The sequence below is a fragment of the Phaethon aethereus genome, assembly GCF_964289735.1.
Source record: "Phaethon aethereus genome assembly, chromosome: 15".
NCBI classification, from domain to species: domain Eukaryota; kingdom Metazoa; phylum Chordata; class Aves; order Phaethontiformes; family Phaethontidae; genus Phaethon; species Phaethon aethereus.
In genome coordinates this window covers 1,700,785-1,728,655 of record NC_138591.1, presented here as the reverse complement: position 1 = coordinate 1,728,655, position 27,871 = coordinate 1,700,785, and the positions used below count along the sequence as shown (strand labels likewise).

Genomic DNA, 27,871 nt, shown 5'->3' with positions numbered 1-27,871 from the left:
TCATTACTGTGGTCATTGCTGACTGGACTGCAGCGTTACCCGGCTCCTGCGGCACCAGGCAGTGCAGCTATCAACCAGGATCCAACAAGTCACGATGAACTTCCCAGATTTTTTTCATACAGCTCTGTGCATCCCAGTCATCACACTTAGTCTGGTCAGTGGGGCAGCTGCAGATTACTCACTGTGGCCCTGGTGCTCTGCAGAGCTCAGTTAGGGGAGGTCCTGCTTTAAGCTATTTAACTCTTCCTCCACAAGCCAGATTCTACTTGCCATGCTACTGTGGTCATGGAAGAAACACCCAGAGCACTTCTCCAGTCCCCTGTTCATTTTCTATGAACAGATAGATAGCTACCCACCTTGACGAGAACGCTTATTCCAGGATGCACCAGGCACATGCTGAAAGCGAGGCCCTTAATTCACTTTGCTGAGCCTAGTGCTAGAGAAGACTCTGCAGGGCAGTACCTAAAAACTGGCAAGAGCAGAGCTTTCAGAGCCTGCCCTTTTGCTGGCCACTGCGCTCCGTGCTCCAGGTACCACTCGAGCAGCCCAGGGGGACTGGATTCAGCTGTCACAAATGGGGACAAACCTATCAAGGGAGCACAACTTTTTTTTTTTATTGTTGTGGTGCTTCCTTTTCCAGACAAGTGCTGCACGTCAACCATTGCTGCTTGCAGCACTGCTTTCTTCGGCCAGCCTAAGGCTTTTTCTGTTTCCTCTTCAGCCATTTTCCACATTGCTACTCTGATGCCCACAAAGGATTTGGATAAATATCGCTGTGACAAGAAGAGGCACCTTGGGAATGATTTTGTTTCTATTGTTTACAATGATTCTGGTGAAGACTTTAAACTGGGAACAATAAAGGTACAAGGTTTTACTTGCGGGTGTGTTAAAAAACAGGCATGTGGCTGTTTTGTAAAACCTTAATCTGATGTGTGTTATCTTAGCAGAGTTGAGATCATGAATGGAGGTAATTTGCCTTGGTGGGTTCACATGTGTTAGTTTATGGCATTCACAAGAATCACGATGGCTGCCAGTAAAATGTATATGACTATTGTTTTCTCATTAGGGTCAGTTCAATTTTGTGCACGTGATCATCACACCACTTGACTATGACTGTAACCTGGTGACGCTGCAGTGTCGGAAAGGTAGGAATCCCTTCAGCCTTTGTTTTCAGTCTTTTCTGTATTGGTGGTGCAATAACTGCAGTCACGTTGCAGTGGTTTTGTGTTTCAAGAGTAAAAACTTCCAGGAGAAACTCTGAAACTAATTTGCTGCTCAGTTATGTCTGGATATGTCCTGTTGATGTATCTTCCCCAAGATAAGAGGCATCTTCCCATGGTACCACTCATACTACCTTCAAAGTGCTAGCAGAGTGGAGCAGGTCTCTCCAGCAGTTGCTTGGGAATACTGGAGGAGGTATGAGGTGGAGGTCCCTGTGGCTTTGGCCTCTGCTGTCCTTCCCAGCACTGCAGGACCCGATAATTGAAAACTGAGCGTGGCTCCGTGTGAGTTCAGCAGTGCTGGTGCAGTGACCTGCCGGGGCATTTGCTTTCTTCTTACCAAAGAGGCACTTCTGGGGTGTTTTTCGCTCACACTTTGGTTCATCTGATAAAGAGCCCAGCAGGCGCTCCTCAAACCTTTACGGAGCAGCCAGAATTTGAGAGCCAGTTGTGTTAAGTTGTGGTGTAGTTCTGTTACAGTTGGAGCTGTAGAGCTCAGTGGGAACTTCTGAGATTCCGTGATGCGATTCCTCAGGTTTATATTACTTATCTATTTAATTACTGGCAAGCTTTGGCTTCTTCTTAACCGTCTTACGAGAATTTTTTTCTTCTTCCTTTAAAATGAAGATATGGAGGGTCTTGTAGACACAAGTGTCGCTAAGATCATCTCTGATAAGAACCTGCCTTTTGTAGCCCGTCAGATGGCCTTGCACGCTAACGTGAGTACCCCTGAGCTCCCTGAGACCTTCTGTCTTTCAGTTGGTGTCTTGGTCCCTCACCAGCTTCCAAGGAAATAAGTAGGACTTGCTAAAGCAAATAAATAAGTTTTCTGCTTCAGTTATTGCTGGCAGCCTTTAAGTCAGAGTTAGCACATGAGCAGTTGTGACTTAGTGCTGTATTTCAGTTGCTGTACTGAAACGTTCTATTAATTTTATTGTCATGGTTATGTTAATGTGCCTTCTCTCTTTCCCTGCTTCTCCACACCCTTCCCAAATTAGATGGCCTCCCAGGTTCATCATAGTCGATCAAACCCTACTGACACCTACCCATCCAAATGGATTGCCAGGCTACGTCATATCAAGAGGCTAAGGCACCGGGTAAGTAAAGCAATCTGTTCCAAGTGCTTAGAATTGGGCTCCACCTTTGAGCCGTTTTACAAATGAGGCACATAAAATCAGCTGTCAAAACTGGCTGAGTAAGAGTTGGAATATGTGTGTGAGGGTTAGAATCCAGCTCTTGTGGGAATGACAAGTGTAGTGATGTTGGTCTGGACTTGGGAGCTTCCAAACAGCTTCCCTGGTGGGAAGGGGTTTGGGAACCCTAATGTCCGGACACAGAGCTGCACCCACTCGGCACCGTGCTAGGATTGTAGGACCAGCTGTCCTGCCCTGCCCAAATGGAGAGTGGAAAGAGTTTCGGAGAGAGTGGAGCTCATCTGTTCTCGTTTGACTTTCAGCTACGTGAAGAAACCCAGTACCAGACTCCTGGCCTTCCCCTGCAGATGCATCCATCTGCCCCGACAAAGCCCCCTCCCCAGCTCCCTCAGGACCCTCCACCCACCTATGAGACCGGACAGAGGAAGCGGCTGATCTCCTCGGTGGACGACTTCACGGAGTTCGTGTAGATCCCAGTGGGTCGGGGTGTCTGTTCTGGGACGGACGAGGCAGCGGAAGCGTTTTACCTGCATGCTGGCTCCGTGCAGCTGCATGGACATGGAGTAGGGTTTGGCAGGCGCAGTGTGGCTGTGCTGCTTGCACGTGGACTTGGCAATGAATGTTTCACTGCCTCAGCCTGCCGCTGTTGTCTGATGAGGACACTGTATCCCCAGCAGTTGCTCCAAGAGAGGACCAACTCTGAGTGTTTTGTTTTTATTTGCTTTGAGCTATTTCAAGGCTTCCACATCTCTGATGGGACCTTTTTTGCAGAACCTTTCTTTGGACTCCTTCCACACCAGCGTCTGGTGGAAGCAGACAAAGTATGATACTCTGCAGTTCATCACGTAGTTGGAAGGTACAGGAATTGGGGGAATGTTGACGACTTTATTGGGAATGAAATACAAATTATTGAAAATCCGGTCACTATTTCTAAGCACCCTGGAATCCCAGCTCCTCTCCAGGCCTCAGTGCCTCTCAGCACTTGAACTCTTCAGGCTCTCAGACTTGTTCTGCTGCCAGCTCTAGCAGGAGTTAATTTGGGTTCTCAAGTGACCTGCCAGACATGCTGCTTAAATTCCCAAGGATTTGTCTCCATGTTGAGAGATTCACAGCAAACCCTCCCCCATTCAGCAGAAATGACTTTGCTACCAGAAGGAACTCAGAACAGGGAGGTGGGTGCCACTTGTGATGAGCGGCCTGACCCAGCAGGCTGACTGCAAGGATTTAGCCAGAGGCCAGACTTGGCTTCTAGGTTCAGCTGCAGCATTTCCACCTGTTGCAGCGATGCTGGGGGTAACCCTTGTCCTTCTCTGTGCACCTGGTAAATCCCTTTTTGAAAGACTCATGACATGTCTTGGGGCATCGTCTCTGAGAGTTTTGCCTGTTGCACTAACGCCTGGTGACCGCCTCTCCTCCTGGGACCTCGGCGGCTGAAGCAGTTGACAAACGGTCCTTTCAGTGCACGCGCGTACCAGTGGAAAGGGATGATGTGGCCCATCTTGTGGCAAGATGGTTATCAGACACTACACTACCAAAAAACTGGGTAGAAACTGGGAGAAACCTATACTGTGAGTACTTTATCTCCTGCTTTGTCGATAAATGGGAAGCGTGGCTTTTTTGTAACAGCAGCGCCTTTGCAACGGAGATGAAGGCAAGTGCAATCTGCACGCGGAACTGTGAAGTGACAGGCGGGGGGACAGAAGCGATGCTACTAGCTTGTGCAGGGCTGTTTGGGAACTCTAAGTGTACGTTGTGTTTTGAGTGTTTTTAAGTTGTAAAGGAAATAAAGTATTCCTATGGGCAGTGGGTTCTTGCTGGCCTGGGAAGATTCAAATTGTGTTCTGTAATAATGGAAATTCCTTCCTCCTGTCCCTTTTCAGTTTTCCGATCCGTATCGCTCGTATTTCAGCAACCACCAGCCACATCTCCATGTGCTGGAGATGACGCGCTACCTGGCTGTGTTCCAGTCCCTGTACTGGGGCTATTCCCGCTGGTTTCAGCTTCAGGTAACCTCTGCAGTGGGAGGCTTTTCTGTTGGCATTTCCCACTGCAGGCGAGCCAGAGCAGCTCGCTTGCCCTGGCGGGCACTGGTGCAGTGGCAGCTGGGGGCTGTACTCCGTCTCCACCGCGTCTCTTTTACGATGACCGATGACTGCAGACCCTTCACTGACCGGCTGATGTCGTTAATTACAGCCCAGAGCTGCCCTAATAGGCCGGCTGATTTAAGGAAGTGTCTTGTATTGTGCAGGAGACCTTAATTAAAATTTTCCATCACAGACAAAGAGAATGACAATAGGGGGGGGAGGAATGTCTCTGGACTGGCTCCGGCTAGCACTGCTTTGCCCCTGTGCCTTTGCTGAGCTCTGGCCGGTAGCGGTGAGTGGGCTGGAGCGAGCGTAACAGAAGCATCAGAGCCAGGTTGTAGCAGTCATCTTTTATTTGACCTTGTCATTTTTTAAGAAACATCCCCACAGTTACAAAATACGGTATTTTTATTTGCAGTGAAATGCTGACCAGACAGTAACAGTTGGCATATTGGTCACAATCATCAGTTCTTTTTTAAAAAAAAAAAAAAAAAGCACTTATATAAGTCCCTCCCTTTCCCTTTTAAACTAATGAATAGGGTTTTTTTATTTAAGCAGCTCGATACTGTTGCATCTTTGTGAGACTTAAGACAATAAATAAGAAACCATCTCTTGGTGACTACAAACACAGAAATATACATTCAGGAGTATTTATTGGCTAGGGCTGCAAGTCAAGTTTATCGCTGTCGAGGGTATAACTCCATGGCTAGTAACTCTGGCTGCAGCTAAGTGCACGTATACGCAGCACCGTAGCTGGGGCAGCGACGGAACCCTGTGAGCGTTGCTATAGTCTGTACAAATAAATGCTGCGATGAGAACTACGATGGAAAGCTGTCAGGGGTGCCCACTGCGCACATGGGCCCTCGTGGAGGTGTTTGGCTTTTCAAGAAACACCTGTGGGTTCCAGAGCTGCTCTCCGTACTTCCAGTGAGGGAAAGAAGTAGGGCAGTTGTCTTATCCTGTTTCTGCTCCTCTTTCATTAGAAGAAGCACTTGGTAAGTCACACGCATCACGTCACACTCGCACACACGCAGAGCAAGCTTGGTAAGAAACAGGCACTTGGCAACAAAAATCCTGCTGCTTCATCCTTGTCGCACCTGCCCCCTCGCCTCCCCTTAGCTTGTTAAAGGCTGTTCCAGTGGTCGGGTCCCTGCTCACCACTGCCTCTCGCCTCTGTCTCGCCTTCCTGCACTTAACTCCTGTTAACAAACTGGGAGTGGGGAGGGGCTGAGAACTGAACTGTGGTTCTGTAACTTTTTGGCTCTTGAAGATGCAAGAGATGTCCAAGACCTGCTTGGTTCATTTTACTCACTGAACGCTGCTGCAGGGCCCTCAGAGGTGGCTGGATCTATGCATGTTGCTCCCCTGCAGCAGGAAAGGGACGCAGGGGTGCAGCCAGGTGTGGAGCTGGGGGTCAAAAGTGGCTGTTCTGGTGCAGTTGTGCTTCCATCTATCTCCCCCGTAAGAACCCAAAAAAGAGCAAGAGCTGGTGGCCCACCCAGCAGCACACAAAAGCTAGTGCTCCCCTGCAGTGACCTTCCTTTTTCCAGCTCTCTGCTGGCCAAAAAAATTCCTGCATGCTTACACAACGGTGTTAGAAGATGAGCAACTTGCTTTTGTCTTTGCGGGTAGTTGGTATTTATGCAACTAAATACTCCTCCAGTGCCTTTCCTTTTGAGGCACAGCCAGAGAGTCAGAAACTTTGGCTTTAAGGACGGGAGTAGAAGAGAAGCCCTGGAGTTTCACCCAGGGTCTGTGCTTACCTCACCAAACAGGATTTCACTTTACAGCCACGTCCCAGGGAGGATGCACCGGGGGGCAATGAGCTTAGCACCTGGGTGCAGCTGTGGCCCTGTGCCGTTACCAGAGCTGCAGTGCCGCAGCCCAGGTATCCTGGTACATCTCACAGCTGCTCCTTTTACTGCCTCGGGGGGCGTTTTGGACATGGCTTGCAGGCACTGGCACCTGCACTGTACCGTCACCAAAAAAGAGTCATGGGCATCTATCAGAGTTGAGCCTGGTGGCTGTGCTGCTACCTAAGTAAGAGGAACCAAAAAACAGAAGGCCAATAGGGGTTACATCCCCCGGCTTGAAAACCAGTTTTAGATACCAGAAGAGTTCTGGGGAAGGCGGAGTAACAAATCACTTCTGTACAGTGCACCAAGCTTAACTAACCTCAGCACCTGAGCCAGCGCTCGGCCTCAGCCCTGGGCTCAGCGGGGCTCAGCGGACCTCACTGCTGGTTCTGCCTGCTCCAGGCACCCGCTGCCACCAAGCTGGAGTCCTCCATCTCCAACTACTGCTGCTGAACCGGCACCTCGTGGTCACCTCCTCTTCTACCTGCCTGTTCCTTCCCATTACAAAAGCTTCATGGTTACCAGTATTGGTTTTCTCCCCTCTGCACTCTACCTCCCTCTGCAATCTGCTCTTTCAACAACCTCTTTGGTGACCATCCACCATCTCACTTTAAGTGATCATCAAGCTAGAGCACGCTTGTTTTCTCCTGCCCACATCCTTCTGCAACCTTTCCGCAGCGTCTGTCCTTCGTATCAAGTGAGTTTGTCAAAGGTAACTTACACCAGTCCCAAAGCCATCACCAAGAAGCACCCCTGCGTCCCGCTTCGGTCACCCGTAAGGGACGTGGGCAGGCGCCTGCAGCCAAGGAAGCTGGAAAACTTCTTTGATGGTATCTAACAGAGCATGGCAGAAGTGCTGGGAGCTGGAGGGGGAGAAGTGGGAGGTGATGTGATCAGCCATGGAAGTGTCTGAGAAGACCCTTCTCTCTGCCCAGAAAGGTCTCCCCTGCCAGGCGCACGGGGAGGATGCTTCCAGGGCCACCAGCACCAGAGGCAAGATGCAGCCTAACCCGAGGCACCCTCCCCTGCAGCACTGCCCGCCTGGTCTCCCTGCCCAAGGCTTCCCTCCAAGCCTCTTAACGTTTCCAAAGCGTGGAGCAGGGTCTGGGAACACCCGAAGTGCGGCCGTTCCCATCCCCTGCCCCGCTCCGCTCCACCTGCGGGGACTGGCCCAGAGCCCGCCCGGCCGAACCTCAGCTGGGAGGCGAGCACACGCACCACACGCACACCAACACCCAATACCTTATATACACGGGACATTCCCAGGAAGAAGCACTTAATACATCCTTTAAATAACTCTGACAATAGTATTCTGTCTCCTATCTACATGTTTCAAACACGTTACCGATGCTATGAAAATATAGCAAACATACAAAAATATATACATTTTAAAAAACCAACCCAACAAACATATAAATTACTTACAATATACGTAACATGAAATGGCGATGACAAAGTGAATGCAGGCCCCGGGGAGGCTTCGGCCGCCGCTCAGCACCCCGGCGCTGCGAGCAGGGGTGCTCCCCGGCCGGGCACGGCGAGCACAGGCCAGCTGTAGCCCAGCACACGGCGAGCCCCGGGGAGCTGCGGGGCGGCAGGGCTGGAGGGACCCCAGCAAAAGCTCCCTTAGGGCCTCACCCGTCTCCCCCAACACCTTTGTGCTTGTCGTAGGGAAGATGCCAGGAGGTACCGGCACGGCTGCCTCGGGCTGGGGCCTCCTGGGGGCTGCGTTCACTTCATCAGCGCTTGCTCATTTCAGTTGATGATTTAAACAAACAAACAAAAAAATACTGCTTTTGTGATATATTATCCCATTCTTGTTAGATCGCATGTGTCGTTGTTAGCCGAGGAAAGCATTGTTTAAAGTGCTGGGCAGTACATACGAACAAGTAAACCAAAAAAAAAAACCCCAAAAAACCATATACTTACGTCAATACATTCCTTGGATTAGAAAAGCCAAGCAGCCGGCAGCGCCCGCACCCGTGGGCGACCGCGCGGGGCCGAGCGCTGGCGGGCGGGGGGGTGGGGGACCGCGGCGAAGCCAGCACGTTGGCAACCCCACGCTCAGAGACGGCTGAAAGCGGCCGGAGGCCTGCGCACCCCTCGGGCTGAGCTGCTGCTCATTATCCCCTCGGAGCCCGGCCGGGCAGCAGGGCTGGCAGCTCGCTGCAGCTTGCAACGTCATTTGTTTTAAATATTGGGTTTCTTTAAATACAAATAATAGTATCAATTTCTGGAGGATAAAAGTAGCCAATACTGGAAATTAACTGATCTGGGTGTAGATATCATTTCTCTATATCTATATATATTTATGCTTTTTAAAAAAAAAAAAAAAATCGGTTAAATATCTTCTTGAAACCTGTAGCTTTCCTCCACAGTGTGTCTGGTCAACAAAAATCCAAGACTCAGTTCAAACCTTCAAGGCCTGGGGCTCTCCTCTCCCCCTTTCCATCCGGCACAGCCAGTGGGGAAGGGAGGAGAGCCTTGTACCGGTCACCCTGTGCCAGTCCCCAGTAAAGTGTCCTTGTGACAGTCGCCATATGCAGCGGTTTGCAGATGGGGCCATTTAACAAAAGAAATGACTTTTTAATACTGCCCTACCCAAACAGAGGTTTTCTGCAGGCTGACCGGACCCCGCGCACCCCTCCCCAGCTGGTCCCGAGGGCAAGGCTGAGCCCTCTCCAACCAACCCTTAATGTCGGAAACCACCGGTCAGGAAGTCGGCCCAGCCGACGGGGACGGTCAGGTCCGTGGAGGATGGTGGCCGTGCCAGCCACGTTGCAGGCGCGGCTGCCGCGGCGGGAGCTTTCAGAAGCGGCAGCTCCTGAGGCTCCAGGTCTGCGTGGCAGGCGCAGCCCACCCTTGGCAAACCCCTTCCCGGGCGCTCTCTGCCCTCCAAGGGCAGTGCTCCCCATGGTGCCCAGCACACCGCCCGTTATTTGACAGTGGGGTGCACCCTGTTCTTGGCCCGGAGGGGCCGTTTCTTCTTCACCGCTGGAGCTACAGCGGCGTAGGGTTTGTGTGGGGGCAGCACAGAAGCTGCCATGCTGATGCCTCTGCTAGCTCGAAGGAGCCGGCTGGGCACAGAGCCCCTGCTGCCCGGAGAGGCGGCAGGAGAGTGGGGGGACAGAGGGGCGTCCCGCGGGGGCTGCGGGTCCGTGTCGGAGGAGACCTCGGGTGAGGGCCCCTGCTCTGTGCTGCCTGCACAGTACCTGCTCAGGACATCCTCCGACACCTGGGTGTACCTCCTCCTGGAGCGGCGGCTCCGAGAGCCCTCCAGCTGGTGCTCGATGCGGTACACATCCTCCGTCACCTGGTTGACCCGGTCAAATTGGGCAAGCAGCATCTCAAAGAGGGAAAGGAGGCGCTGGATGTCAGCGTCCACTTCCAGGCTGTCCCGGGTGCTCAGCACGAGGCTCAGCCCGTCCAGCTGGCTGGAGGAGGTGGAGGCCCTGGAGCTGTCGGAGGCAGCGCTGGGAGTGGGGCCCCGGAAGGACTTGGAGTCACTGGAGTCTCGGGACGGCAGCGGCTCCATCCCTTCGAACCTCACCTTGTGCCGGAACTGGAAGAGAAGAGGGGGACAGGCAGAGTTATTTCAGGAGCTGGCAAGTGGGAACATCGTGCCGTGGCACAGTGCCCCGCTCCAAACAGCCCCAGGGCTTCTCCCAGCCGTTCCTGGTGGGCCAGGCCACGGCACGGACGCGGGGACAGATCCCAGATAGAAACACATGGAACCGTGGGACTGAGCATTGGCAGCTGATGCCCCCACAAGCGCCCATCACTAACCCAGCTCTTGGGCCTCCAGGAACGGCCACTGCTCTGGCCTCACCCGCTAGAGGAACCTGACTGTGAACAGCAGCGGGAAGCAGCCAGAGGCAAAGGCAGGCTAAGGATGGCAGACATTGCAAAAATCTGCAGCCTACTGCCTGCTCCCGGGCCCCTTCTCCACAGAGTCTCCCGGGCTGCACTCACCTCCTTGGCTTTGCTGAAGCCCATCCACATTTTCAGCCTGCGCACAAAGAGCTCCACCATCTCGTAGTCCTGGGGCTCGAAGGCGGGGCGGTACAGCTCAAAGTGCATTTCCCGGTAGCTGTAGATGAGCACCACGGTGAACAGCCTCAGCACGATCCACGCCTCCAGGACGATGTAGCTGGTGCAGAACAGGTAGTAGAGGCCTGAGGACTCGGGCAGGCAGGGACGGAGGCTCACGCTGCCCCGCAGCATGGCAAAGAGCAGCAGGAGGCTGCTGCTGACGCTGCGGAAGGACTCCGAGGAAGACGAGAAGAGCTGCAAAGGGGACATTGGAGATGCAATGAGAAGGGATCACTGCCAAAACGTCCCCTGCCACGAACTGGGGCAGCAACCAGCTGCTCTGCAAAGCGAGGTGGGGGCAGCAGGTAGTTACCAGGAAGCCGAGCTGAGCGTAGGCCAGGATGAGGACGGCGAACGCCACCCCCGCAGCAGCCAGCTCCTTCGCCGACTTCTGAAAGGTCTTCCCAAAGACAGACCACTGCCTGACAAAACGCAGCTGCTGCGCAGCCTAGAAGAGGGAGGATGGCGTTACAACACGGGCCCATCGCAGAAGCTGCTGCAAGATCCTTCCAGCCCAGGGAAGGGTCTTTCAAACATCTCTACAAGTCTGAGAAATGCAAACTCTGGCAGAGCAGAGGACGTGCTAGACAAAGGGCTCCTTGCAGACAAAATCATGCTATCATCAGCCACACTAGACTGAATTCCCCGAGGGAATAGAGGGCCCAGAGGCTTCAGAGACCCAAAGTGCTACAGCAGAGATGCACGTGGCATCACAGCCCACCACCTCTGCCCTGCAGCACAGCCTGGATGTGGCAGCAGCCCCGTTGCATTTGATCAGTGCCTGGCACAGCAGGACCACAGTCTTCGTTTTTACTTCAGGGCCCTTTGCTGCCTCTGCCATGGGACTCTCCATGGATGACAAGCTGGCACAGGAGGGCCAAAGCACATATCCCTGCCCACGTGCTGCTCCCACCCAACCCTCTCCATACCTGTACAGTCAGGAGGAAGAGGAGGGAGGCAGCCAAGGTGCTGAAGACGGTGTTGAGAAAGGCCACTTGGTAAAAGTTGGTGAAACCCTTGCGGTTGTTGAGGTACTTGAGCCACTGCTGGTCAGCAAGGGTGGCTTGGCTGAGGTGCACCACCACGGTGCAAGTGGTCAGGAGGATGAAGACCCACTGGCCGTAGTTGCCCCACAGGGTGAAGTAGGCTCTGCCTTCCTTCTTGATGGACAGTGACTCAGACACCACGAAGTAGACAACAAACATCATGAGGAAGACCTGGATGGGGAAGGGAGAGGTTACCAGCGAAGGAGAGGGCAACGCTTGACTGCTGTGCTGCACTGGGGGACCCTGTAGCACCCCAGGACAGCAGAAGCTGCACATACTAGGCTGAGCTCTGACAGCCTACAGCTGGAGCACACCCCCGTGCCCTTCCATGCCTTCCTCGCTCACTCAGTGCCCCGCTCCCTCCTGCCCTAGCAGTGGAGCTCCCAAACCATGTCCAATGCACTTGGGGCAGGGTAGCAGTGGCCAGGGGAAGAGAGCCCAGGCCCAGGGTCTCTGGGGACATGGCTCAGCTGGCTGATGTCCCTGATGAGGACAGAAGAACAAAAGCCCCAAGTTGCCACAGTGACAGGCATGAGTTCAAAGCAGCAAAAAGGCTGAGGCAGGACCAACAACTGCTGCCAGACAGGAGGAATCTCCTTCCCCTCAGTGGTGCCAGGGATGTCTTCTGTGTGCTAGCCAGGCCTGGAAGCGGAGTGGTGACAGGCATGAGGACAAGTGGCCTCAGGCAGGCGAGCTTTAGTCCACAGTGACCAATGCTTGCCTTCCAGGAGCCCAGGCGATGGGTCCCCAGAGCCCTCTGTGCAGTGACCGAGATGGAAAGGGAGTGCAGAGAGGAAGTAACACACTGACCATCATGAGAAGCTGCAGCGTGACGCCCCCGCTGAGCCGCAGCAGCGGGAAGGGGCTGATGGTGACAGCAGCGATGGCCTGGCCGGCCCCCAGGAACTCCAGCTGGAGGGTGATGGCAGCGTGCAGGTCCACGCTGGGGTTATACTGCATCAGCTCCACAAAGACTGCCCGGCTCCTGTGGAGGGGAGAAGAGCAGCTCAAGGCACTGGGACGACACCAGCCCTGGGCTTTGGTGCCACTGTTTTGTAAGTTCGTAGATCCTCTCCCACCGTGACACTCCAGCAGCACCCCTTAAAAGCCTGCATGACAGCAGAACATTTCCTTCGCCCCTGCCACACTTACATGTTGTCGATCCAAGTGTGCTGCTGAAGGAAATTCAGCTGAGCCCTGCTTTCCTCTAGCGAAGCCCCCAGCTCCTGGACGTAACCGCTGCTATCGTAGAACGAGATGTAACCCCAGTACCAGACCCTGCAGAGGAAGAGGAGCCGTGGGGTGAGAGCTGAAGGACTGAGCAGCCACCGGTATGCTCCCCTATGAGGCAGGCCAGGAGCAGGCGTGCAGATGCAGACCCCGAGCCCTACGCTGCACATCCAAGGGCGACAGTTGCCCCATTATTTATTTCACAAAAGTTACAGAATTGCATTGATCCATCTCAGTGTTCCCAACCTCAGAGCAGCCCCAAGCCCCGTGGTGCCCCAGGCTTCAGTGAAGACTCCCACCACTCCCACTGCCAGCGGGGACGTGTTCAGGGAAGGCCTTCGGCCCTTCTGTGTTCATCTGCACTTTGCCAGGCTCAGGGGCTGCAGGTGGCCTCGCTGAGGCGAGGGTCCTGGGCACTGAATCAGCTGTAAGGATGCAATGAATGTCTTTGGCAGATGGAGCAGGGGGTGTAGGTGCAGGCTGGGCAGCTCCTTACCCTGTCAGGTCGGGTGGTGAGTAGGACCACGCAGCCGTCACGTTCACGGCCGCCCTTTCCCAGCCAGCTGCGTAGTCAGCAGTAGAAAAGCTGTGCGAGTCGGTGCAGTTCCTCCTGGCAGCCGTGCCCGCGCCATGGAGGACATCCTGGGCACTGCGCTGGCACTCGGCTGGAACGAGACCAACGCTGTCATCCCACGGGGAGCCCAACACAGCCACACAGTGCCGGGACACACAGCTGAGCTTCCACACTTAGCATCTCCCTTCTTCCCGAGCCACCTCCACCTCCACATCCTCAGTCACACCTCCAGAAATCATGTCAACCTCTCTCCTTAGTGTAAACCCCCGTGATCGACTGCCCCAGTCCATCTCTGCAGGAGCAGAACCCAAGGCACACTAACATACGTGCTGCACAGAGAAACCTGCCTCCGTAACCTCTGCCTTGCTTCATTCAGCCCCAGCTGCATCCAGATCCGGCCATTTCATCCCTCCAGGAATGCCACCACCCACCCTGGGACAGCAGAGCCACGGGCCCTTGCCCACCTACCTTCCTGCAGCCGGAGCTGGCGCAGCCGGGCCGTCCCCAGCGTGGTGCTGTAGCTCTCCTGACCCGACCGGTTGTTGTAGAGGTAAGGGAGGAAGACCTGCGACATCCAGACCCAGAACTGGTCTGACCTGCAACGGGGAAAAGGCGTGAGCAGTAGAGCTCCTGGGGCAGCTCTGCTAGAGGAGTCTCTGCATGTCTCATCCACGACCATCTGTGTTTCAGCTGGAGGGGGGACTGAGTTTTGGAGAGCAAACCTGGGCCGCTCTCCCCCCGGGTGCCTGCCTAGCAGGCAGGGGCTGCATTTCCATCTGTTCCAAGAGCTGGGCTGGGCTCCGGTCAGGAAAATGTTTATTTGATGTGCAAGACCTCAAGGTGATTGAATCCATTTGGCACCTGGATGAGGATCAGACCAGTGGGTCTGTGGCAGCGTGGGAGAAAAGAGATGATATTCAGGACCAGATGCTGCTCTACTCTCCCCCTTTACACCACTTTCACTCCAGAAACTCCACCGAGTTCACTGGAATCATTCCTGATTTGTATTGTGGCGAATCGAAGTTTCTGGGACTTTGCGTGGCACGGACAAGTCAGGTCTATTTGCACAGAAGAATCAAGGGGTCTGCAGTGAGACGGGTACAGAGACGCCATTAGTGGCAGGCAGCCGTTCCGATGTCAGTCTGGACTGCTGGAGTTTGCAGCAGTGTGGAAACTCAGCTGGGAAAATTTAATCTAGTTAAACCATATGTGCAGAGGGAAGGGGAAGGACTCTATCTATACGAGATGTTATTTTTGGTTCTTGTGACCCTGTTTATGGCTAAACTTTACAGTTGTAAATTTTGGAGAAAGAGCAAACTTTGTGTCCTTTTCACCAGATACAGCAAGATAAACATCTATAATTCACACAGTCCCTTCCCACTGAGGAAATAATTAAAATTCAAAGAAATTAAAGCTCTCACCCCTACACAGGTCCCTCTGTTCTCCAGGGGAAAAGCAGAACCACAGGGACAAAAAGGAACCCGCTCACTGCCGTGCCCGTGTGTGAGTGCCCCGCTCCAGAGAGGCACCGGTGCCCCCCCCAGAGTCGAGAACCTCTTCTGGGAGCGACCATGGAGCACGAGCCCAACAGCCAGCCCCAGGCTGCTCCCCGGCACCTTGCGGCAGCCCTGCACAGCTTCTCTGATACAAAGCAACGTCTTGTTCCTCCCCATCCCCAGGGTTTCTGCAGTTACCTCTTGATGCGGAGGAATTCGTTGCTGCCCAACTGCTGCTTGATGGAGCTCTGCAAAAGGAAGGCCCTGCTGTTGCGGGAGGCATCTCCGTAGTTGGTGAGCAGGATCACCAGCAAGAACATCATGTAGATGAGGAAATTCTGGCAAGCAGAGAGTAGAAAGGGATTGCACCCAAGCACGCGGGGGGTGGTTCCCAATCCTGCAGCAAATCAATGCTTTCCACTGACTGCTGCCTGCCATGCAGCAGGATCAGGCCCCCGAGCATGCTGTTCTTTATTTTTCCATATGGGAAGCAGCTTAAAAGGAAACCCAGACCACAGGCTCATAACAATATTCTTTGTTCAAAGCGGCCAGCCCGGCACCACATGTTTCAGTCGATACGCGCTGCACAACCTCCCTGTACGAGCTCCTATACGCTGGCAGCTCGGCTGATACGACAGTTATGGGGGTTTCCATCCTTCAAAGGGAAATCTCTCAGTTAAAAATAACTTGACTCCGTTAAGCAGCTGTGTATCCCCAGCACAAGCGTGGAGGATTAGTACTGAATGAGCTACAAAGAGATGGAAACTTCTGCGCCTAGATAGGGAGTTATGTGTTTCACAAGACTCAACTAATGAATTTTCTTGTGCAAGTTGGTGTCTGCTCCACTCTGCAAACCTTGCCCTGACCTCAAACACCTGAGATATGGAGTCAAACACACCAGCCGCTCCAAATCAACCCCCTCACGGTTCTGCTTTCCAGCCACCTCAGATCTCAGAGCTTCACAGAGAAGACGAATGTCACTGCCAGTCTTTTACAGATGGGGAAACTGAGGCAGAAACTGGATTCGTGCACCTACTAGCTCAGGAGATCACAGCTGGATTGGAAGGACCCACACAAGGATGTATCTATCTCAGCTCCCACAGCCAGCGCTCTGCCTCTGCCCGAGGCACCACAGGCATCAGGAGATGTCTTACCTTCAGCATCCTGTGTAGCAGTTTGACCTTCCTGGCCTCCTCCTTGGCCTGGAAAAGGGCAAACCCCTGTGGGGGTCGGACTTTGCTGATCTTCTCAGAAACATGCTCAACAAACGGATGCTCCACCAAGGTATCGTCTTCCTCTGGGTGCAAGCGCTTGGCAACCAGTGAGAAATAGAGGGCTTCCAGCAGAACCTGGGGAGACAAGCAGTGTCGTGAGCCTGCGGAGCGAGCTGTGCCACCAGGACCGCCACGGGCCTTTCAGCACAGACGGCGAGCACGGCACCGCTGCTGAGCACTCTCTCGGAGCAGCTAGACGACCTCTAACAAATTGCCACCAGCCTTCTTACTGCTGCTGGTGTGCACATCCTTCCCATCCTGCAGGGATACGAAGCCGGGAGAAAGTATTCAATCCACGCAGCGTCCAGTATGACTTGATTAGTATCTGGACAAGACGTTAATTACAGCTAATACACACACATGTACAGATATGTGCTTGGGTACTCATGTTATCCTCACCTTTAGGGGCTCCCAGACCAAGAAGGATGCCAGAAAGCTGAATATCCCTGAGATGAGCCACATGAGGGCAACGCTGGAGGAAAAGCCCACCCCGATCCACACAGAGACCCCCGTGGAGGTGGCGAAGAGGAGGAGACTGATACCATGAGCCAGATAGGAGCACCATGGTGGCAGCAAGCGCTTCCTGAACGTTTGGTCTGCAACTGAAAGGAGGGAGGAAAAACCAAGCGTAAATGTTACTGCAGAAGGGCCCCAATGGTCACAGGAAGGGCTGAGCACATCACTCATCCCAGCAGAGAGCTTGCCACCAGTCCTGGGTGGGTTTGGAGGGACTGGCCCAGACACCTCCCACTAAGCAGCAACACAGACAGCACATTGAAATGCAGCCAGTCTCAGAACAGCAGCCTCCCATCTGCAGACAACAGGGTGGGCAGGAGGAGATGGGATCTTGATCTGGGCAGTGGGACGGGTTCCCTACTTTCTATCAGAGCCCCAGGGCACTGGGAGGCCCCGCCTGGCTGGAGGTGCTGCTGTCAAACCCATGAAAAGCCCCACAGGTTTGTTGCTCTGGCTGGCTTCAGACTGCCAAGACAGCCTGCCCTGGGGCTCACTCCGGCACAGCTTCTTTCACCCACCCGTGCGAATCGATGATTGCACAAAATACTACAACCGTTCATCGAGCAAGACGCAATGACGGGTTTTAACAGACCCAAGAGGACTGCTGCATTTTCCATGCTGCTCACACTACAGGAACTGATGCTGAGCTTCTCCGCAGGGCACTTATCACCCCCCAGACTTTGTGGGGCCTGACAGCTTGCTCCCTGCCTTGTGCAAGCCCCGCTGGCCGGCTGTCACGTTGCATGACCCAGTAGGAAGCGTCTCTTCGCTTCTTTGCTTTGTTTGTTGGTTTGAATGTTCATTGGCATTTGACTCCCCTTCCCCTCTGGTTATGCAGAGAGACTCTCGCCCTCTCCTGCGGGATGAATGAAGGGACTGATGGCTGCAGAGGGCTGCAGAGAGCAGAGTAACTGGGGAAGCAGTGAGCAGAGCTTCCCCACGGTAGGGACTGTCAGAGAACAAGTGGTGGCCCAGGGCTCCAAGAGAAGCCATCAGGAAATAGCAAATATACCCCAAGCAGGGAAACAGCCTTTCCTAAGACTCTTCTATTTACCTGCCTGTGCCTCCCAAGTGCTGCTGTGTGCGATGGCCCCTCTTCCTGCGCATCCCCACCCTCCCTGCCCCGACGCAGGCACAGCCCTGCAGCCCTGGTACCTGTCCATGTCGACTTGGCTGATCTGCTCACTTCCCTGGGAGGAGCTGCCATGCTCTGGCCTTTGTCGTTCAGCTTCTGCATCATGACAGTCTCCACCTTCTCCCCGAACACACTGGACCTACCGAGGCAAAGGGGTGATATCGGTGAGCCATGTCACTGCTGGCTCTGTGGTAGGCGGGCTGGCACCAGGGTGGACTGAACTCCAGTGCTAGCACCAGTGCAGCAGCCCTGGACCAGTCATAAGAATTTCCTTCTAGAGCAGTGGGCCCAGGCTGCCAACGCACGCAGATGCTGTGTGTCTCACAGAGGGCTGGAAGTCGTTCCCCTCCCTTGCCCTGCTGCTTTGCCCTGGCTACCCGGCTGGCTGGTGGTCAGGGTCCCAAAGCAGAGTGCTCTGGGCATGGTAACACAGCAGAGATTCAAACCCCCCGCTCCCTCCTGTCAGTGCCATGAAGCTAACCCGCGTCCCAGCACTTTGTCAGCAGTCCGCAAAGCTCTGGAGACACATCTCCAGCTGGGGCTTTAAGGGGATATTCCGGGTGGCTCCTGGAAGGGTGGCTGTGCCCTCCTGGAGCTCTGGCTATGGAGGCTGCAGGAATTAGGGCCAGCAAGAACATAGTGACTTGTGACAAAGCTGACCCAGGCATTTGCAACATCGCAACGTCCAGCTCAGCTCACCTGGGGCTGGGTGCCACCAGCCCCTGCGGAGCTGGGTGGGAGGGCAAGGGACAGGAGGCTCAGCCGCCTTGTCTGGGGGACTCTGTTCCCCAAATACTTACAGGCCTGAGATCAGATCTGTTTCAGTCCTCATGTACGGCCCTAGGTCCTGGGAGTGGGAGATGCCGCTAGCTCCATCTGCCAGGATCTGCCGGATCAGATCCTCGTCTGGGGAAAGAGAGCGTGCAAGCAGCATTGGCAGGAGCACAGCACGCGGTGTAGCAGCGCGTGGTTCTGCACCGCTGGGGTTTAGCTGCCTTTGTGGAGCTGGGGAGGAGGAGGGCTGGGGTGAGGCCCTTCACACACCCACCTGAGGCAGAGAAGTATCGAGGCTGTCCCTGGTGAACGCCAAGAGACAAGCTGTCCTCCTCAGTTGCCAATGGAGCCTCGAGTCCGAGGTGGCGGCTGGCCCGGCCTCTCTTCAGCTTCTGGATGGTGTTGCCCATGATGGAGGGGTCACTGAGGAGGTCTGGCCAGCTGAGCAGGGCCTCACTGGAGGGCCACCGCACAAGGCTGCAGGAACACAGAGGAATGGGTGCCATCAGGTGTGCGTGGGGAACGGGAAGCATGAGAAAAGCAACTGCAGTAGCACATAAGCCCGTCTAGAAGGGGAACAGCTGTGGGAGCACAAAGTCCCATCTGCCAAAACGAGAGGCTACACTAAACTCCAACTTGCTCCATCCCGAAAAACCTGCTTACCTTTTGGAGTCCTCCAAGAACAGATCTGTTTTGGTTTGCTCAGAGAAGGCCTGTGGAGGAAGCAGAGGCATTTCAGGCACATGATGCTGGTTTGTTTCTCGTTAAAACAGCAAGCTGTTAACATCAGGGGTCAGTGGAAACCAGAGTTTGAGCTGCTATTAGCCCTCGGTCCACACCTCCAGGAGCCTGCTCTCTTCCAGAGAGAACACCCAGGCACGCTGGGAAGATCCATGCTCGCAGACACAGAGCAGTAGCTGGACACAGCTTGTGCTCCGTACCTGGGACTGGCCTAGGCAGGGATGCAGGTTGAGAGACGAAGGGCTGTGGCTCTCCCCCATCGCCGGTATTTGCCAGTGGCACGGGAGTGCATCAGGTCTTGCACTGACAGCTGCGGGTGGATGCTGTGTCCATGCGGGGGAGTGCACAGACCCATGCAGCCTGTCCAGCTTTTGGGTGGGAAGCAGGTTACCTCTGCCCGGAGCCCAGGGAAGGTGGGGAAGGAGCTGTCAAGGATTGAGGAGTCCAGGTAGTTGTCAATCTCCAAGGACTGCTGGTCTGAGTGAGTCAGGGTGTGGTTGATGGAGACCTGCGGAAGACAGAAAAGCTTGAGCAGAAAAGGGAGGGATGACAGTGACAATGTCACGGTGGCTCAGAGCCCCGCTGCTCAGCTGATCCCTTCACAACTCTGCTGGGGAGCTCCACGCTTGTGCAGGCAGGGCTGGGGGATGCCAGGCCTGCCCAGCGGGGCTGAGAACAAGCACATGCACGTCCTCCACTGCCTCCCAGGCACCTCGGGCACTGGTACCCACATGTGTCACAGCCCAGTGCCATCTAGGCTGTCCCAGGTACAAGTTCCCAGGAAGCCACACAAGTTTGCAACCTCCTGGTTGCAGGGAGTGCTTACAGGAACGAGAAATATCAGACACATTTGCTGCTCATCAGTCACTGATGGCTGACTGCAGTACTTAATGGGGCTGCTAATTGTGTCTAACTAGTCATTAAATCCCCAGCTAATCCTTTCACAGCTGCCTAACCACAGCTCTGCTCAGACAGCTGAATTTGTACCCAGGGTAGGCATTTCATTAGAAAAGCTTCACTGAGCATCTCTCAAGCTCCTGCCAATGCAGCAAAGGGTCATACCTTTAAACAGCATTTGGGTATCTATCACATACCGAAATCAAGAGTAAGTGCCTAAGCAGCTTTTAAAATCTGCCCTTTTGGTCTCTGTCCGGGCCTTGTAAGACTCCAGGCAGTGATCTGTCTCTCTAAGGTCAGGGGCTGCTCCCAGCTCAAGAGGGAGGCAGAGACTTGCTTAGGGCAAGGATCTGGCCATGGTGCAGAGCAGAAAAGAGGCACAACTGGGAAAGTGCAGAGACCAGCTGGAGAAGTGACGCACCACAAAGGGCAGAATCTAGCCCCAGATGAGCAAACCTGGTGGCATCACACCCATCTGGGCAGCGTGCAACTACTTCTCCTCATTACCTTGCCACGAGCCATCCGGAAGAGAAATAAAATGACCAGGTAGAGAGGGTAGACCACCACGCTGGACACCAGACCAACAGCCACTGTGTCCACATTAACAGGGATCAGGTTGGAAACGGCCCCATTGCTGGAGAGAATCAAGAGAGATCAGAGACCGGTGTTAGCAGGAGCACTCAGGGTTGCCAGCTAAGCGAGGAGCGAGACAAAATTGCACAACCTGGCATTTCAGATGTGCAGAGAAAGAAACCAGCATGGGCTGTGCTAACAGATGACACGGCAAAACCAGGTAAAGGGGAAAGGTGATCAGGTTGTCCTTGGTCCCAGATTCTTCCCAGATTCCCAGGAACGGGAATGCACCACAAGCAAGGCACCTATTCCCAGCAGACATAAGGTCTGTCCTGCCCTTTGTAATGGGAAGCGCAGGAGGGGCCCTGAGGAGGTAAGGGACTGGCCGGAACACCAAGGGACACAGCGCACCTGAGGTGTACGTTGCCCACCACGCCGTACCACACAGCATTGGCACAGAGGAAGAGGAAGATGAGGACGGAGCAGCAGGTGGCTCTCTGGACTCGGGTGAAGCGGCTGCGAGGCGGGCGGTCCCACATGGACAACCAGACATGCTTCTCAAAGAAACCTCGCTGCAACTCTGCTATGAAGATCCGGGAGAAGCTCCTCAGCTCTGTCTCACCTGGGCACAAAAAGACAGACTCTCAGGGCCAGCTGCACTGCAGAGGGGACCCGCTGGGCCTGCCATGGCCCCTCCTTGCAGACTGATATTCAAGGAACTACCCCCACTGCATCTACCTGGGCCCTCCTGCCCAGCTGGGTCCTTGCCGTGCCTCCTCCTCTAGCACAAAGGACCCAGCAGAGCACCCGGCTGCGCAAGGCATCAGTGCAGCGAGGAAGAGCCGGTGTGCAGGCTCAGTGGTCTCTCCACAGCCTCTTGCTGTGGCCCTTCCTCAACACAATGAGAACTGCCATGCTGCTCAGCCACCCAGCCCCACACCCCAGGGGTCGAGCACTCACTGGCAGCATAAACCTCCTTCTCCACCATGCCATCGTTCTCTTCGCTCTCCACCGACAGCCAGTCGTTCACCAGGAAGAAGTAGCTCTTGCTGCTCTGCAGGTCCCGGACTATGACATGCTGCAGGTACCAAGAGGGGCTGAGTCCTACAAGTTAAGAGATGAAGAAATGTGTTGCGTGGCAGACATTCCCTGCACGAACCTGCAAAGCCAGGAGGGTGACACAAGAGCCCCTCAGTGGGACAGCAGCAGTTACCCTGTGACATTATCTTCATCGGTGGGAATTGCAGAGTCCCCAGGAGAAAGGTTTGGCACAGCCAGGTCACCTCCTCGGCTGTACGGACATTTACAGACGCTGCCACAGTGCACACCACACTGCAGCCTATGAGTACGGGATTACAGCTGACCAGTCTGCAGACTTCCCTGTGACGGAGACTCCACGTCCCCACCCAGCCAGTGGGTCACCGTGGTCTCCCACCAGGGTTAGTCCAGACTGTAGGCCCAGATACCAGGCGGAGCAGAGCCCGGTTCTGACCTGGGATGTGTGATGGGATGTGTGATGGGTGCCTCAGACCTGCACACCCGCTCGTGTCTCACCTTTATTGTCGTGCCAAATGCGGATGCGCCAGATGCTCCCCAGGTTCCGCTCCGTTGCGATCTGAAACACGTCGAGGCTGTTGCGGTGGAAGGCGTTTTCTCCATCCAGATGTCTGTGACCACTTTTATTGTCTACACCATACAGGGCGATCCCCACATGGGCCGTGGTACCTGGCAGGGTTAATGGGGCTCAGTTAGGGAAGGCCACCCAAGGTGGAGCCGCTCCCCAGCCCTGCCTTACTGCCTGTGACCTGGTACCAGATGCAACGGCCCTTCAGAGGGGCCACCTGGAGACTGGGGAGGAAGGAATGTGCTCAACAGGCATCTCACACCCAGGGATAGCGTTACACACAGCTCATATTGGCCTGGTGCGTGGACCTTGGTGTGCTCACGGTTCTCCTCTTTGGAGGTGACTGAATCTGACATTCCTTGCCTTGCTAACACCCTAATGGGAAGAGATGTTTATTCTGGAAGTTTTTTTCACCAAGCAGTTGAAACACTTGTTTTCTTTGACTTCTCTCCAGTACCAGTTGTCAGATGCTTCTTGGTCCACCTGCTCAACCTGGATGGCCCTTGGGGTGGCTTCAGGAGAAAGGTGCTCCCAGTGAAACCAGTGAGATCAATGGGAGCATACTTCTGGCAGTGACATGATGGCACTCCACCTCCATCTTTGCTTAGAGCTTCCACATCCCAACTTCCTGGATCTCCCAAGTCTGTTTCTGGCAGCTCTAGCTACAAACCCAGCCCCGGATCAGAAAGCCAAGCTTTCTGCCTTCATGCTACTGGGAAAGACTCAGACGGCAGAACAAAGTGACGGATGCTGGAGGACAGCAAATTGGTCCATCTAAAGGGCGCACAAGGCCTGGATGCTTCTGCAGAAGAGGGTCAGAAGTGAGGAACATTTGCCGCCTCTTGGCTGTTCCTGCAGCCACAGCGCAGTCAGGGAAAGTAGGGTGGGGGTATTTCTATACTGGCTGGTTCCTTCCAGCAGCAGTTGCTTGTCCCACCCCAACAGCAAGATATGGGGCAGCATGCTCTTGTCCACAGCTCTTGACCTGCCCCATCACTGCAAAAAACCCTCCCTGAGAATTCTGTGGGAAGCCCTGAACTGCCTGCCTGCTCAGTGCTCCTCCAAACACCAGCTCAGCTCTGGGCCCTGCAGGGGAACATTTGGTGCATGATGTGCTGAGGTAAGAACTCAGGGGAACTACACAGATGTCACCCTAGCAGTCAAGCACCGGAGTACTCTATGCACTAACCTGATCCTCTGCCCCAGCCAGTTTTCACCAGGATCTCGTATTTGTACAGCCCGTTCTTCCCGCAGAAGGGAATCACCCCCACTCGGTTAATGTCAATCATGTCCAGCTTGTGCACGATCAGTGCAGCCACCGAGTAGGTCACAAAGCAGACGGCGCATGTCAGCAGAACGATGTAGTTGAGACCCGGGCCAGGAGCCTAAAAGAGAAGTAGTATGTTGAAAGGCCCTCTCCTTCCCCAGGAGTTGTGCTGCCTCCGTCCTGGCTATAATCGTCATTCACAGACATGACACCACATGCAAACAGAGAGGCCTGTCGCTGCACAGACCGTGTGGAGCGTACCGCAGCAGCCGGCTGAAGCTGCTGTAGCAGCTGCCGAGAGCTCTGCTCCCACGGAACGTCACACCGACAGCTAGGAAGAGCCTGGACGCCCCTGGGAGGCAGGAGCAGCTGGCGGGGGCGAGCCCGCCGGGAAGGCACAGTGCAGGGTGACAGCTGGGAGGGGTGCCTGGCATCTCACTAAGAGGGGAACACACTGCGAGGTGTCCAGCATAGCGAATAAAGCCATCTGCAAAGGTCTGTTTTTAGCAGCAGCAGCCAGGATCCACAATCAGAGGACGCAGCCCCGCTGGGAGCCGTGCCCATCTGCAGCTCCCAAAGGCTCTCAGGTACTTGTGCTGGTCTGCCAGCTGGGCACAGGTCAGCCTTGCCCCAGCTTGAACGTGAAGCCAACGGGAGCCGGAGGCTTTCCTCTAGGTGACAACAATCTGCTCAGAGTGTGGCAATGCTGCACAGCCTCTGCTTTGTTTTACTCACAGGGAAGATGAACTGGACAGAGTTTGGGGGGACAAACAGACTGGCCCCAAAGGCGGTGAGGTGCTGGGTTAAGCACACAGCCTGGTCTGGCCTGGTCTCTTCCAGCGGGATGATGCCTTCTGTCTTCCACCGTTTCTCCTGCTCGCTGAAGTACTGGCACAGGGAGGTGTACAGCCCCAGAGTCACCTCCACTGGGGACCAGCTGAAATGGTTTGTGATGTTGAAGTAGTATTTCTGGATCGTGTCATCAGTTCTAGAGAAGGGAAAGACAGCAAGGAGACATAATTAACCCGCTTGCTGAAGGGACGCAAACCCCATTCTGACAGATGCGTGCCCATGGAAAGCACCCTGCTACAGGAGCACATGAGGAGGAGGAAAAGCCCTGTGATTGTGGTGTAATTTACACCTCACTTTGGCTGTGCAGAAACTCTGGGGTTCTACAGACCACTTTATCTTTGTACTATTTCAGCACCTGGAGCACTATGTGGCACACCCTCTGTGCTGGCAGCCTTGCATAGCTCACCCACCCACCCTTCCCCATGTCCCACTGACCCACATGACGCTTCCACAGCAACTCTACGATTCTTGGCTGGGAGCAGATTTGCTCATTAGCACAATTAATCCCTCTTTTAAGAATCCTGTTACCAAAAGCCACTGAACAACAGTGGCTCCACTCTTGCTCCACCTATTCCCAAGCTCTCTATCTTTTCTTCTCAGATAATGCCTAGCAATGGCTCATAAATAACATCAAGGCAGCAAGTCAGCAACTGAAGTTACAAGAATGTCTGCTCCGATAAAAAGAGGAGAGCTTTGCTGCAAAAGCCAACAGCACAGCAGCAGCGCTTAATGAGCCCCAGCACACTCCAAGCAGCAGGCAAGCAGGGTGGACAGGAGCCCACGAGGGAACCTGCGTGCTCCTCCAGTCACATGTTGGGAAGATGAGCTCTGAGGATGGAGGTGCTTTCGTGAAGGTTGTACTGCAGCTCAGGAGCTAGGTTAATACGTGTGGTGCTCTGGGAATTGGTTTTATGAGCTGCGTGAGCAACCCCTGAACGTGCAAAGGTCAGTGTGAGTCCCCAGGGGAAAGAGTCCTGGTAAAGATGGGCAGCTCTGGGACCGGTAGCGTGCAGAGGGTGAAAGTCTGGACAAGCAACAGACGAACAGACTACAGCAGGTATCAGGCAAGTGAGCAAAGGGCAGCGCAGGGAGACTCATCACCAGGAGAGGCCCTGGGTGAGGGTCATGATACTCGCAGGGAACGTGATTTACAGGCCTAGAAAGTGGAACCCTTCCTCAGCCGGGTCAGAAAGGCAAATCACAGAGCACTGAGCTGCTTTCGCACCAGCAGCAGCAGATGGCTGAGAAAGAGGGAGTGCCAGGGTAGAAGAGGTGTCAATGCTGGGGTGTAGGAATGACAGCTTGCAGCTGCCTGCCCAGGAGAGCTGCCTCCTCCAAGGACAGAGGAGCACCATGGATAGCTAGAACAGCACCAGCCCTGCAAAGCAGCCTGGCAAAAGCTGAGCATCCCTCATGTACATCTACGGGACAGCTTGTGGGAGACAGGGATTGCAAGGGAGGCTTCTCTTACCTGGGTGAGGTGAAGAAGGTGTAGAGCTTGTGGTCACTTCCAGCCAGGGCATCCAGGCCAATTTTCTTAGAGGCGGTGCAGTTGTGCTCGTTGGGCTCTGGTTCGTGATGGAGATAAGCCATGATGAATGGCTCAGGCTCGCTCGCAATGTAGTGATCTGCATGGGGAGGGGGAGAAAAAACAGAAGGTGCTTTATAAACACCAGGGAAAGCTCAACCACAAGCCTGCTGCCAGCAGTGGATGTTCAGGGAGGAGTATCAGAAACACAGAAAGTCAGGAGAGATGCTTTTCCAGCTGCACTCTCTCAGTCCGCAGTTCAGAGAATCCCTGAGCTACAGGCTCTGGATACCATTGTACCTGACCGAGAGAGATACAGGACAAACTCCCTCCAGTGCTAATGTGGCTCAACAGACGGGCTGGAAACAGCAAAAAGCTCCTCAGTGCCAGAACGCACAAGCCAGGATTACACTGGTGACTGGATAATGCCTGTGACAGCCGGAACCTCAACCATACAGTGTGGAACTTGCTGGCTACACCTGACATCCCCTCCCACACCAGTTATCTCTTGACACAGCTCTCCTTTGCTGCAACACCCAGCCCTCCTCTCCCACGGGAAGAAACAGCAAAGAGCATAAAGAGTTGGATTTGTCCGCACTACCGTTCAGGACTCTGTAAGTGAGCTGGAAGTGCAGTCCTGCTTCTCTGTTGTTGCTCTCCATAGTCACAATTAGGTTCACAGATGTTCTTGCCTCAATGACTTCGGTGCCAGCAGAGAGATTGTCAGCATCTGTGTTGTTTGACACCATTACAGTGATGGCTTTCTCTGAGTCCAGGCTCCCAATGGGGATCTGCACCCCATTGTGTGTCTGAAACTCCATGGAGGCGACCTTTGTGGACACGGTATAGTTGCTGATGTAACCAAAGGGGAAAGGATTGGAGTCCACTTGGAACATGACTTGAATGACATCCGTCAGGTTGGAAAGGGTGGTGTTGAAGGCCTGGGGGATGGAGAACTGGCAGTTTGGTGTGTTTTTGTAGCAAAGCAAGTTAAAAGGATCGGACCGCTTGCCTGTGGCCTTAATTTCTCCTCCCACCAGCTCAAGGGGCTCTTCATTCAGAACCCGAGACTTCATGAGGATGCGCATCAGACTGGAAGACAGGTTGTAGGCTTTGGGAGCTAGCAGCAAATTGTGGGGATCAGCAAGCAACTCCTGCGGCTTGGATTCTTGTGAAACTGTATTGACAAGGTGAATTAGGTCACCTGCAAGAAGAGAAATAAAGGTGCAAACTGAGGAAGTGGTAAATAGGCTAGATAACTGCTACAGTCTAGTTAACATCTGACACCTTCCCAAAACAATCAGGCAAGTCTTTCCTTACTATCTTCTCACTGTAACTCTACACTGTGCACATGACCTTCAGCACTGGAAACATTCAGTAGCCCATAGCTAAAAATAGAGCTGTCAGCAATTCCTGCAGTCTCTCAGCTAATCTACAAAGTTTGGTGGTGAATACTTCATCACAACAGGCTTTATTTTCCTCCTGTGAAGTGACTAGAATAGCAGATTGGGAAACAGGGAAGGAACAGATAAAGCAAACATATTTTAGTAAGTTTTTGCACTATAAAGTGCAGAACACTCAGAAATACATAACAAGGAGTGCAAAGAAGGTGCCTCCACTTCCTCCCAGGGTAACCAGGTGGGAATTTCCGTACAGTGTTTATGGGTGCCCCAGTGAAGTTTGGCATCCTCCTCATTGCAACCAGGAAGGCAAGCATCTGGAAGCCATAGCTGTTATTCAGTGTTTACTAAAAAGACAATTCCCTGAAGTATTAGTGAGTTTATTAACAACTGTCATGTTTAAATGTCCACAGAGACAACTGCCAAAGCCAGGACAGCCCTGGGAAAAGTGCAGGGAGAAGAAAGTTATTGGGGTGCCACACTCCACATGTTAGACACAACCTCCCCAACAGCTTGAAATGCCAGGAGCCAAACCTCT

General features: G+C 54.0%; 2 protein-coding genes across 2 annotated transcripts in view; one reads left to right on the top strand and one right to left on the bottom strand.

The window, feature by feature from the left end:
* Nucleotides 1-2,844, top strand: part of TSC2 (TSC complex subunit 2) — a gene marked incomplete at both ends in the record, with an annotated part of 32,030 nt that extends 29,186 nt beyond the window's left edge. Inside the window, 5 exons of the mRNA XM_082006738.1 lie at nt 722-861; nt 1,067-1,145; nt 1,848-1,939; nt 2,219-2,317; nt 2,677-2,844. Of these exons, the coding sequence (XP_081862864.1) occupies nt 722-861; nt 1,067-1,145; nt 1,848-1,939; nt 2,219-2,317; nt 2,677-2,844 (578 nt within the window). The remainder of the gene's footprint in view (nt 1-721; nt 862-1,066; nt 1,146-1,847; nt 1,940-2,218; nt 2,318-2,676) is intronic.
* A 6,405-nt stretch (nt 2,845-9,249) lies between these two features.
* Nucleotides 9,250-27,871, bottom strand: part of PKD1 (polycystin 1, transient receptor potential channel interacting) — a gene marked incomplete at both ends in the record, with an annotated part of 95,900 nt that continues 77,278 nt past the window's right edge. Inside the window, 24 exons of the mRNA XM_082006882.1 lie at nt 9,250-9,876; nt 10,287-10,601; nt 10,720-10,854; nt 11,336-11,623; nt 12,263-12,437; nt 12,605-12,730; nt 13,179-13,347; nt 13,725-13,852; nt 14,951-15,090; nt 15,907-16,101; nt 16,426-16,628; nt 17,698-17,816; nt 18,478-18,583; nt 18,726-18,928; nt 19,115-19,164; nt 19,584-19,700; nt 20,597-20,723; nt 21,074-21,284; nt 21,623-21,766; nt 22,217-22,387; nt 23,476-23,671; nt 24,289-24,541; nt 25,877-26,033; nt 26,535-27,137. Coding sequence (XP_081863008.1) covers nt 9,250-9,876; nt 10,287-10,601; nt 10,720-10,854; nt 11,336-11,623; nt 12,263-12,437; nt 12,605-12,730; nt 13,179-13,347; nt 13,725-13,852; nt 14,951-15,090; nt 15,907-16,101; nt 16,426-16,628; nt 17,698-17,816; nt 18,478-18,583; nt 18,726-18,928; nt 19,115-19,164; nt 19,584-19,700; nt 20,597-20,723; nt 21,074-21,284; nt 21,623-21,766; nt 22,217-22,387; nt 23,476-23,671; nt 24,289-24,541; nt 25,877-26,033; nt 26,535-27,137 — 4,958 coding nt within the window. The remainder of the gene's footprint in view (nt 9,877-10,286; nt 10,602-10,719; nt 10,855-11,335; nt 11,624-12,262; nt 12,438-12,604; nt 12,731-13,178; nt 13,348-13,724; nt 13,853-14,950; nt 15,091-15,906; nt 16,102-16,425; nt 16,629-17,697; nt 17,817-18,477; nt 18,584-18,725; nt 18,929-19,114; nt 19,165-19,583; nt 19,701-20,596; nt 20,724-21,073; nt 21,285-21,622; nt 21,767-22,216; nt 22,388-23,475; nt 23,672-24,288; nt 24,542-25,876; nt 26,034-26,534; nt 27,138-27,871) is intronic.